The sequence below is a fragment of the Mauremys mutica genome, chromosome 8 (genome assembly GCF_020497125.1).
Source record: "Mauremys mutica isolate MM-2020 ecotype Southern chromosome 8, ASM2049712v1, whole genome shotgun sequence".
Classification (NCBI taxonomy): Eukaryota; Metazoa; Chordata; order Testudines; family Geoemydidae; genus Mauremys; species Mauremys mutica.
Genome location: NC_059079.1, coordinates 58687738 through 58699878, shown reverse-complemented (window position 1 = coordinate 58699878; position 12141 = coordinate 58687738). Strand labels below are relative to the sequence as shown.

Genomic DNA, 12141 nt, shown 5'->3' with positions numbered 1-12141 from the left:
CCAGTATTCTTTCCCAGCTTTCATATGCACTTGGATAAATAGAGACTCTACACATTACTCTATTATTTTGGTAATTTATTTCAAAATATCTGTCACCAAGTATGTCTGTCACAATATAGACCAAAAAAAAAAAGATTCTGGTAATTGTTTTTTGACAAATAGATTACTTACAAGGCATATTAATACAGAACTTTTGTTTCATTAATTTAAATTACAATACAGAACTGTATTTCCTGCACCTGTCAGAAGCAGTGCAAAGGCTTGGGGGAATAAAGGGTAATGGAAGAGCTGAGGAAGAGGGAAGGAGCCTGAGAGTAAACCTAGAGGGTGCTGGGTGTGGGTGGGAGGTTTTTCTTTTGGGGGTCGGTGGGGAATTGTTAGGATGTTGGGAAGCCTACCCCATGCAGACCCTGTCTGACCCCAAGCCTCTCCCATTCAGGCAGGCATGTCTGCCCCTCTCCACACACCCCTTATTCTCCTTGGGTCTCTGCAGTCCCCATCCCCAGGCTCACCACTATCAGCCCACTAGCTCCTGAGCCCATGCTCCAATCTGTTCCCCCCCACTAGCCATTCTGAATCCAAGTCTGTGGACTCTTCCCCCCCCCCTCCCTCCCAGCAGCCCTGTGTGCCCCACTCTGTCCTAACCTGGCTCTGCAGGCAGGGTGCTGTGATGAACTTTACTCCTGGGGGAATTCTGCGGCAATGGACATAGAATTTTGTATTTTCCTGCATAAAATACATTTTGCCTAAGTGTTGCAGTTCTGCGTTTTTCCCACCTGAGGCTGCTGTGGTGCTAAAACAGCCAGCACCTCTTAGGCAAAATGTTTTTTATGTGAGGAAGATAAAAATGATGCGAGAGAGATGAATTCTGCATGTCTGCAGATGCACAGAATTCCCTCAGGAGTAACCCAACTTTGAGGGTATTTTTACACCAATTTGCTGGGCCATACTGTGACCAAAAGGACTGTATATAAATGAATCTGGTATCTCTCTTATTGCTTTGGCCTGACTGACTGGCAGATGGAAGGCTATATCGAGGGTTGCTGCCAATGTCTCTTCAGATGTTTCCATTGGAGATATCTGTATAATACACATGTGCAAAACATTATTGTTTGAATTTAGCCTCAAGGGGGAATCCTGTATGTGGCTCTCTGTTCCAGAGCTTGTTTCCAAGGTAAGGAGAGACTAAACTCTCCCATCCACTTCATTTTTCCAGATGTCCCTTTTTTTCACTTGGATGTTTTATTTACTTTACTGGAAGTTTATTTCATTGTTGTCTCTTGTAGACTTGACTGTTTTGTGCACTGTTGGATGTTCAAGAAGAACCTTACTCCTCTTTTGTATTTATGAATTAGAAAAAAATTAAAAAAACCTTTCAACACATTGGCCTTGATTGTTGCAGGAGCAGATTTATTGACTTTTTTTTACTCTTCAGGAGTAAGAATTGTTCACAAATAATATCTTTAGAAAAAGGTAAATTACTTATAATTATGCTTCTCAATATTTTATTATATTCCTAGAATCTCACTGGCCTCCCTAGTTCCCCATGGTATTTGGAGGTTCTTTTAGAATTATCTTCATTCTTACACCTAGCTTTCATTTTTTTGTTAACGGTATTTTTGATTGTGTTGATGATTTTGCATGGGCTATCATCATGGAAGCATCACTTCCTGTGTAATCAAAATAACTAGAACATTTGGAGGGGAAAATATCTGTATTTAGCAGTGGGTGGAATGTGATGGATCATTAAATCTTAATGGCTCAGGGAGAACTGTTACCCTTGAGCTAAGACCCAGGAGTTGAAAATTCTGCACAAGAGATATCTTTACAGAAACTGAACTACAGGGAATTAATTTACCCTTCACTTCACAGGTGTGTTATGAAAATAAATTCATTTGTTTGTGAGGCATTCAGATACTAGGCTGATGAGTGCCTTAGAAAAGTCTCTTTAAATTTAAAAAAAACTCTCAGCAAAATAGTTTTTTAAAAAAAATGTCCCTCAGTGCTATATTTTTCTCAATCCTATACACTATGCTGTTTGGCATTCCAAGCCCAGCTATATACAATACCACAGTGCCTTCCCTAACCTGTGGTACCTCTATATGAAGGAAATAATGGTTTGGTTTTGGAATCTGGGGTCTGGAACATGAATGGTCATTACGCTTACATATTCAGGTTAGCTGGCAAGGCTGAATGGAGCTCCATTGACTAATTCCTATTCAGCCAGTAGAGGATGATGTTGAGCAGCAATGAGATATGTCGATTTAGCCCGTCTGCAGAATTTAGATTACAATTAGAGAGCAAGATACAAAGATATTATTTGCCCTGTTTCATATTTCACAGCACTTCAAAGTCACCAAGTCAGCTCTAGTAAGAGAAACCATTAATTTGCATTAAGGTTTTAATATGTTATCTATTGAGTCAGAATCTTAACATTGCATAAAAATCCTTATTACAGTCTTTTTCCATTACTCAAATTATTCCCCAAACTGGACAGATGTTCATTTTGTTAAATGGAGTTTTTGCTAGAGTTTCTAAATTGAGGTTAACTGTTCTGCAATTGTAGTGCAGTTTACACTGTCCAGCGAATGACTTTCCTTTTTTGCCAACAAGGTTTGAATATGCATTCATTTTTTTTTCTAATGAGACAAATCTTTACTTTAGGGTTCATGTTTGTGTGAATAGGCTTGAACTACTCCATAGCTGACGTTCTACACTGTTAACTGAGCGACCAGGAGGTGGCATATCTGCTTACTGGTGGAGGCATTAACTGGATGTAACTTCTCTTCTGGTGTTAGTTTATTTGTATGATATCCTATTCTGCTCATTCTTGCTGATACAAGATAAAAACAGATAAATTCACCAAAAAAAAAAAAACCCTCAAAAACAAACCTTTATTTTTATTCCTGTAGGGAAGTCCATCCTCGGCTCTCTTAGTACTTTTCTTTTAATTGTCCAATTCCATTTGGGTTTCCATTTATCCTATCTGCTTCCCACATTATTACAGGAAGGCTATATAATGAAGCAATAGCTATACGATTTTCAACTGGGCACATTGATGTTAATGAGAAAAGGGCAGAATGATATTGTATTCAAGAAGATCTGTTGAGATTTATAACACTCCTGGTTCAGTCAGTGCCAGAACTGATGAAAACAATTAAATGAACTCAGTAAATACCTCTGAACATAAAACCGGGTCCACATTATCAGAATTTCTCTTCAACACCAGCTGAGAGGTTTACCAGCAAGAACAGAAATTATATAAAATCTGTAGCTATGCTGCTTTTCACTATTCTGGAATAAATCTGCTTTGCCTGCAAGCAGTTGAACTAGTCTGAAATAGAGATATTTGACCAAGTAGGATATTTTGGGCTGGCTTCATCACAGTAAAAAAGGATCCTAGTCGTCTTCAGCCACCTTTACAGAGAAACATTAAGTGGACAGAGTTCCTGTACACATGATCTCTTAAACCCAAGGCATGTCTCAGCCATGGAAGAAAAGAACACTACCTACACTATGCAACTGATTGCAGTTTAACAGCTCTGCACCCAGAAGCATATAGTCCTAACACCACTACAGTCATCCTTGAGGAGGATCATATGCCTACAGAGCCTGAGCTCTGGAAGATTTTTAAACTGAATGATATGGCCCCTCTTACTTGCATTTTTCCCTAAAGCAGTCCAGCTAAATCCCCAATAAACAATTTATAAATTGTAGAAGGATCCTGTAATCCTTGAGGGGGAACTGAATATGCTGGTCCTTATCCTACTGGCTGTAAATTTTCTAGTTTAGCCTGTCTGAGAATCTTTGCTTTATATATTTTTTTTCTCCTCCTCCCCCCCCTCCCGCCCCCCAGGAAAAACTGTGGTGGTTTTTGAATACCTCAGAAATAATGAATTTATCCCCTCCACACCCATGTGAGTTAAAGTAGTATTATCACTGCATAGATGGGGAGCTGAAGCATTGCAGCACCTTGTCCAATAAAGAACACTGTGGCAGAGTTGGGAATTGAACCCGGATTTTCCAACTCGCAGTACAGTGCCTTAACCACAAAATTGTTTGCCTTTTCAGATGTTAACTTCACAAATTACATAAATTCCTTGAAAAATGAGCATTCCTCTTGAAGGATTCTTCAGTTTTTTGGGATCCAAGAAAGCCAACATTCTCATATAGAAAGTAATGCTTCTTCCTGACACATTCTAGAACTATTACCTGGAATGCATAACCAAATATATTTCTCTTTGGCTGTCTCTGCTGTAGGTTGGTTGGTCTTCTGAAATCTTTCTAGAATCTGTTTTATCTGTCCTTCCTCTCTTTCATTCTAAGCTGTGGAGACATTCTTTAATTTATGTATAAGATTGCTAGACATATTCTCTTTCTGGAATATAGAAGAATGAATTTCCCCATATTGTTAATTTTTGTAGTCAAAATACTTATTCATAAAGACCTGCCTGGAGGACAGAGCAAAGAGATATTGCAAATTTACAGTTGTCTCGTACTTACAAATTTTTTCTTGAAGGATACTGGTAACTTGACAAAGAAAAATGATTGTGGTAAACTTGTTTCATTTGATCAATTCAAGTCAAGATGAGCATTTCAGAACTCTTCTTGAAGTATCAAAAAAACTGAGCCACCCAGAGAAGATGAAGTTGGCCAGAAAGCACCAAAATCTTCCATGGATTTGTGAGTGCTAAGGACTTGGGAAAGAAATTTTACTCTGGGTCTGCACTACCAAAATCAAATTAATAGGCATGTTTTTAATTTAACTTCCTCATATTCCATTTGGGCTGAATCTTTCCTTGCTTGGTTTTAAAAGAAGTCATTTTTTTCAGGAAGCCTGAGCAAAATTGATTGAGTTGTTTTCATAACGTAATCATCATAAAATACATTTCCCACATATTCTGAGCTGAAATGTTGTCCTCTAACTTAATCAGCTCAAGTGAGACACTTCAGTTTGGCTTGTTTTGTATATATCATTGAGACTTAAAAAGCAAGTCAGGTTTTGGGGGGAAAATAGTTAATTAGTTTTAAATGTGTGAAATCTGCAGTTTTGCTTGTGTGTTTTAAGGTTCTTTTTTAATACAATGTAAAATATATTTATTATAAAGTTGCAAAGGAGATTGTAAGCTCTGCAATTCAAATGGTTCTATATCAAGGAATGTGTAAATTCAGTACTGGGATGCCTTCGGGTTGTGGACTACTCTGCAGGTTCATGGGGCTCTAACAGAGATTGTAAACTTTCCAGGGGAAAGCCTCTAGGCTGGGGTGGGAGGTATTTAGCACATACCTACTGCTCAAGCAATTTACAATCTCTGCTGGGTGGAGCTGATGGAGATTGATATTTTTCTCCTAAGAATTGGGCAGTCAAATTGGGCAGCAAAAAACCCTAATATTAGTGCAGTGGCCAATGCCAAGTGCTCTAGAAGGAATGAACAGAACAGGTAATCATCAAGTGATCCATCCCTTGTCGTCGTCCATTCCCAGCTTCTGGCAAACAGAGGCTAGTGACACCATCCTGCCCATCCTGGCTAAGAGCCACTGATGGACCTATCATCCATGAATTTATCTAGCTCTTTTTTTTAACCCTGTTATAGTCTTGGCCTTCATAACATCCTCTGGCAAAGAGTTCCACAGGTTGACTGTGCTTTGTGTGAAGAAATACTTCCTTTTGTTTGTTTTTTAAACCTGCTTCCTATTAATTTCATTTGGTGACTTCTAGCTCTTGTGTTATGAGAAGGAGTAAATAACACTTGCTTATTTACTTTCTCCACACCAGTCATTATTTTAGAGACCTCTATCATATCCCCCCTTAGTCGTCTCTTTTTTCCAAGCTGAAAAGTCCCAGTCTTATTAATCTCTCCTCATACAGAAGCCATTCCCATAGGCGGCAGGTTTGTATAATTTTTGGTGGGGCCCAAAATGGTGGTGCCCCCCCCCCCCCCGCTCCCGCCCTGTAAGCCAATATAAAATGAAGCTACAACGCGTCAGTGCCACAAGATTACAAGGGTCAATTAAAAGTGGAAAGTCAGAAGCAGCACTAGCCTACTTCAATATACAGTATTATATTTTGTTGCACCTGTTGTGATGAAGTGGGAATGTTCTTAATATTTTCTCTGAATACTGTGTGGGTGCCTCAGTTTCCCCTGCAAGATGCCAACTGAAGGTGTTGGGGACAAAGAGATCAGGTGGCCTCCTTGTCCGGAAGAGACACAGAGGCCAGAGGAGGGAGTGTCAGTTTGGAGCTGGCTAGGGAAATGGGGAGAGACCCAGAACTTGGTTCTGGGCTCCCCACCCCCCAAGATGGACCTGACAGAGGGGTTCTGTTTTCTGTACCAACAAGCTCTGTTTAAACTGTGTTCCCGTCATCTAATAAACCTTCTGTTTTACTGTCTGGCTGAGAGTCGCATCTGACTGCGGAGTTGGGGTGCAGGGACCTCTGGTTGCCCCAGGACCCGCCTGGGCAGACTCGCTGTGGAAAGTGCATGATGTGGAAGGGCATGCTGAATGCTCCGAGGTCAGACCCAGGAAGGTGTACGCTTCTTTCCCTGGAGACAGTATGCTCGGAGAGAGGAGGCTCCCCCAGAGTCCTGACTGTCTTTGTATGGAGTTGTTCCAAAGCATCACAGCATCCCCTTCCACACCAGGCACTTCCCAGAAGTCCGCACAGGCACTGACACTCCCTCCTCTGGCCTGTCTCTTTTCCAGGCATTAGGAGGCCACCCGATCTCTCTGTTCTCCAACACCTTCAGTTGGCACCTTGCAGGAGAGTGGCCCAGGCCATCAGTTACCAGGAGACAGGGTTTCAGCCATTCTCTGTGCAAACAGCTCACACTGTCCCTCTAGGGCTCTACAACAATCACACCCCCTTATCCCACCATCTAGATCCTTGAGAAATGCAGAGAGGAAACTGAGGCACCCACACAGTATTCAGAGAAAACATTAAGAACATTCCCACTTTGTAACACCTGTATACGACTAGTTATATACTTTAAAGGGGTGTAAAATAGTCAAGTATCGTGCTAAACAAAATGATACTCCAAACTGACCACCAAATTTAAGTTGCACATTTTTCCCCTCAGGTGAGGGTTCTGGGGTGGGGCTGGGGATGAGGGGTTCACAGTGCAGGAGCATGCTCGGTGCTGGGGGTGCCGGCTTTGTGGTGGGGCAGGGCTGAGGATGAGGCACTTGGGGTGCAGACAGGCTGCCCCAGGGCTAGGGCCAGAGAGGACTCCCCATCACCACCACTGGCAGCAGCAAGCTCCAGGGGAGAGACCCCTCCAGTCCTCTCACCCCTGCCCCCCACAGCACACTCACTCTGCACCACAGTCACTGCACATGCTCCTAGGGCCCCTCTCAGGTCCAGAAAGCTCACTCACCTCCCCTATGATGGGTACTGGGTGGGGGGGGGGGTTGCCATCACAGGTGGCCTTCCATGTTGCTGCCCCTCACCATAACTTCACTGTGGATGGGGGATGGGGCTGCCCCTTGCCCAGCATGGGGCAGAAGTGGGGTCTGCAGGGTGGTGGCTATGGGGCGGCGGAGCAGGGTGTCATAAAATTCACCCAAGCCCTAGCTGCTCAGGTCTAGGAAGCCTCCCTCTCCCATCCCTCCTGTGGCGGGTGGGTTGGTGGGTGCTGGGGGAGAGGGCATTGCCTTCACATGTGGCTTCCTGCTGCCCCTCACCATAGCTTCACTGGGAGACGATAGGAGGGGATGGCATGGGGCTGCCCCTTCCCCAGCATTGGGCAGGAGTGGGGGCTGGGGCTGGGGCAGGCGGGGGAATCATAGGGTCAAACACTCACGGAAGCCCCAGCAGCTGCTAAGGTGAGTGATGTCCGTCTCCTGGCCGGAAGTCCCCTTCGTGTCTCCTCCAGGTAGCGGCAGGGGAGGGGAGGGCTGCCAAGCACAGCCCTCTGATTCCCGCCACGGCTGAGATTTAAAGGGCTCTGGGCTCCCCGCGGCTGCGGGCAACCCAGAGCCTTTTAATTCCCTGCCACGGCTGGGATTTAAAGGGCTCTACGCTCCCCGCCGCAGCAGGCAGCCCAGAGCCTTTTAATTCCCGGCCGCGGCTGGGATTTAAAGGGCTCTACGCTCCCCGCCGCAGCAGGCAGCCCAGAGCCTTTTAATTCCCGGCCGCTGCTGGGATTTAAAGGGCTCTGGGCTCCCCGCTGCTGCGGGCAACCCAGAGCCCTCTGATTCCCGGCCGCGGCTGGGATTTAAAGTGGCGAAACCTAGCTCCAAATATTGGTGGAGCAGAGCCCCTGACTGTGAATATTCCTGGGGCTTTAGCACCAGGAGCCCATATAAGTTGGCGCCCATGGTCATTCCATACCTCTAACCATTTTTATTGCCCTTTTCTGGACCTTTTCCAATTCCAATATATCTTTTTTGAGATGGGGCAACTACATCTGCACGCAGTATTCAAGATGTGGACATATGATGGATTTATATAGAGGCAATACAATATTTTCTGTCTTATGTATCCCTTTCTTAATGATTCCCAACATTTTGTTAGCTTGTTTGATTGCCACTGCACATTGAGTGGATGTTTTCAGAGAACCATCCACAATGACTCCAAGATCTTTCTTAAGTAGTAACAGCTAATTTAGACCCCATCTTTTTATATGTATAGTTGGGATTATGTTTTCCAATGTGCGTTACTTTGCATTTATCAACATTGAACTTCATCTGCCATTTTGTTGCCAAGTCAGCTAGTTTTGAGAGATCCTTTTGTAGCTCTTTGCAGTCTGCCTGGGACTTAGCTAACTTGAGTAGTTTTGTATCATCTGCAAAATTTGCCACCTCACTGTTTACCCCTTTTTCCAGATCATTTGTAAATATGTTGAATAGTACTGGTCCAAGTACAGACCACTGCGGGACACCACTATTTACCCCTCTGCTTTCTGAGAACCTACCCTTTGTTTCCTATCTTTTTAACTAGTTACTGATTCATTAGAGGACTTTCCCTCTTATCCTATGACAGCTTACTTTTGCTTTAAGAGCCTTTAGTGAGTGACCTTGGCAAAGGCTTTTCTTAAGTACACTATATCCACTGGCTCCCCCTTGTTGACCCCCTCAAAAAAATTCTAGGAGATTAATGAGGCATGGTTTCCCTTGACATAAAGCATGTTGACTCTTCCCGACAAATCATGTTCTGCTCTGTCTCTGACAATTTTGTTCTTTACTATAGTTTCAACCAGTTTGCTCTGTACTGGTTGTTTAGCAGTTTTCCTGCATCTGATGTAATTAAAATTGTTTTTGCTATTATTTTTGGAGTCTTGGTCTAGCTGTTCTTCTAAATTATATTTTTACACTTCTTTTGGCAGAGTTTATGCTCCTTTCAATTAAAAGTGGACGTTAAATCCTATTGGGGATAAAGGATGCCTTTTTACCTCTGACTGCTTCTTTTACTTTGTTTAGCCATGGTGGCACTTTTTTGTTTCTCTTACTAGGGTTTTTTAATTCGGGGTATACATTTAAGTTGAGCCTCTATAATGGTGTCTTAAAGTTTCCATGCAGTTTGCAGGGATTTCACTTTTCGCACTGTACCTTTTAATTTTCATTTAACTAACTTCCTCATTTCTGTGTAGTTCCCCTTTCTGAAATTAAATGCTACCATGTTGGGCTGCTGTGGCATTTTCTCCCCCACAAGGATGTTAAATTTAATTATAGTATCGTCACTGTGATCAAGCGGTCCAGCTATAGTCACCTCTTGGACCAGATCCTGGCCTCCACTTAGGACTAAATCAAGAATTGTCTTTCCTTTTGTGGGTTCCAGGACTAGGTGCTCCAAGAAGCAGTCATTTAAGGTGTCAAGAAACTTTATCTTTGCATCCCGTCCTGAGGTGACATGTACCCAGTCAGTATGGGGATAGTTGAAATCCCCCATTATTATTGAGTTTTTTATTTTTATAGCCTCTCTAATCTCTCTGAGACAATGAATAGTGATTGACCCAGGGAAATAGAGTGAGAGTGACTGTATAGCCAGGTAGTTCGGGCATTCCCCTAGCATGTGAGACCCAAGTTCAAATCTGTGCTCCAAGGATTATTTATTTATAAAAAGTGGCACAGTTTCAACAGGAGAGATTGAGGAAAAAATCCACACTGGACTATCCTGTAACCCTGTGGCTAGGACATTCTCCTGCAATGTAGGAGATAAAAGTTTAAATCCCTACTCCACATCAGGTGATTTGGGGAGAGGGGGGAGATTGAATTGGGGTCTCCCACATCCCAGGTGAGTTCCCTAACCACTGACCTAAAGATTATAGGGGAGGCTGCCCCTGCCTCTTCACTATTCCCTTTTTGCTCTCCTGGCCATTTTATCAGTCTAGTTCTCCTCTGTTTGTGTCAAAATGCTTGAAATCTAAAAGAAAAGACTTTGAAGTGGGTGGAAACAAAATGTTTTGTTTTGACCTCACTCAAAACATTTTCGACTCGATAATTTACCCAATTGAAAAATATCATTTTGGGTTGACCTGAAAAAACAAAGTAAACATCACCCCTCACCCCCCATGTATTTGAACTGCCAACTGTAAAATCCATTGTAAAGCCTGTTTGGATTGATAGCTGCAAGGAGGTAAAAATAATTGTAGTGGTCAATGATGAAAATGACAAGAAGTAAACACCCTAGCAGACACTATAGTTGTGATTGGAAATAAAATCAAAATATGAGGAGATATTGATGACAAAAGTTAACAGTTTATACACAGACATCATGCTTGTACTTAATATTCCCAGCAAGTTAAGAATTATAGGCAGTTTTTTAATGGTGTGGTGAAAAGTCTTTTATTCTAGAATAATTCACCTTTTCCTTGTCTTACAAAAACAAACAAAATCAGTGTATTTTAGAAGAGATGGTTTCAGTCACCCAGGTTTGTTTTTAAATTAAAAAGCAGCTCTTCTGTTTTTAGCATAAACACATAATGTAGACTATTGTGGTTGGTATGGGTGAGAGGATTGCAGAAAAACTCTTACATAAAGGGTGAGTATGGAATAACAACTAACTGAAATTCACAACTTTGTTCTATTATTTGTTGCCTCTTAAATTAACTTGTGAGGCTAGGTTTGTCTGATTTCCCTTAGTTTAGAAAACTAAATACAAAACCCATCTCTGTCAGTAGTTCTTCTCACACAGAAACACAGCTCCTCTTGTCACCTTTGCTAAAAACACAAAGGAAAAAGCAAACCACTGTTTATTAATTCTAGCTGGTGGGAAGGAAGACAATTCTTTTGTGTTTAATTTTTGGCATATAAACTGATACTATAGTGAGGGATGCCATATAAGAACCTATAGAAACAGGAAAAATGAACTTCTGTCTCGTGTGTCCTTGGGACAGTGGAACCACTCAACTTTGTGGTTCACATGCTACAAACATGAGAAATGACACATTGATTACTTAGATGCAGAAATGTTTCAAAAGATACACACATAATAAGAGATGGCTGTTTGGAGCATTGAGAGAAACTGGGTTTGTGAGGAATTGAAAGTGCTTTCTTGGCGATTTTTAGAAGTCTTTCTGTATTTGACCTGATAGCTTATACGTTTTAAATCAGGACTCTCATAAACAAATGCAGGATTTGGTTCATAAAAATATCATACTTGCTTGTGGATAGGATTTTGTTTATTTGAATAAATGTAAAATACTGACCATTGGTTTATACTTTGGATATGCAGCATGTCTTAATGGTAATAGCAAAGATACTTGTTGGTAACAGATTCATAATATCTGATATTTCCAGCATGATTATAGTGAAACAACAAAATATAACAGAGTAAAACATGTACAGTTGGCACCTTATAACCATGTAGGATTTTAAACAGACAGAAAATTAATTTTTAATATAATGTATGACTTTGTATTTCAGGGTCAGATAACACTAATGGATGTCCCAGTATTTAAAGCTATTCAGCCAGAGGTGAGTAGTTCACAGGTTTTGTTTTCAATTTTAAATGAAAAGGGTCAAGATCTTGCGATGTCAACCAACAAACATAAATTCTGGAACTGGAGAATATGTATGCTCAGTTATCCTGAGTTTCCATTTCTTATAGCTTTGAAGCAGATGGCTTTAAAATATCATGAGGATATCTGGATCTAATAATGGTGTGTTTTGGGAAAACTGTTGGAATTTAAACACAGTCAA

The 12141-nt window shown here is 41.7% G+C and overlaps 1 protein-coding gene across 3 annotated transcripts in view; it reads left to right on the top strand.

Annotated features, from left to right (window-relative positions):
* RALGPS2 (Ral GEF with PH domain and SH3 binding motif 2) overlaps nucleotides 1–12141 on the top strand; it is a 298932-nt gene that overhangs the window by 66909 nt on the left and 219882 nt on the right. For all 3 annotated transcript variants that reach the window (XM_045028272.1, XM_045028273.1, XM_045028274.1), the window contains one exon: nucleotides 11866–11916. In XM_045028272.1, coding sequence (XP_044884207.1) covers nucleotides 11866–11916 — 51 coding nt within the window. The remainder of the gene's footprint in view (nucleotides 1–11865; nucleotides 11917–12141) is intronic.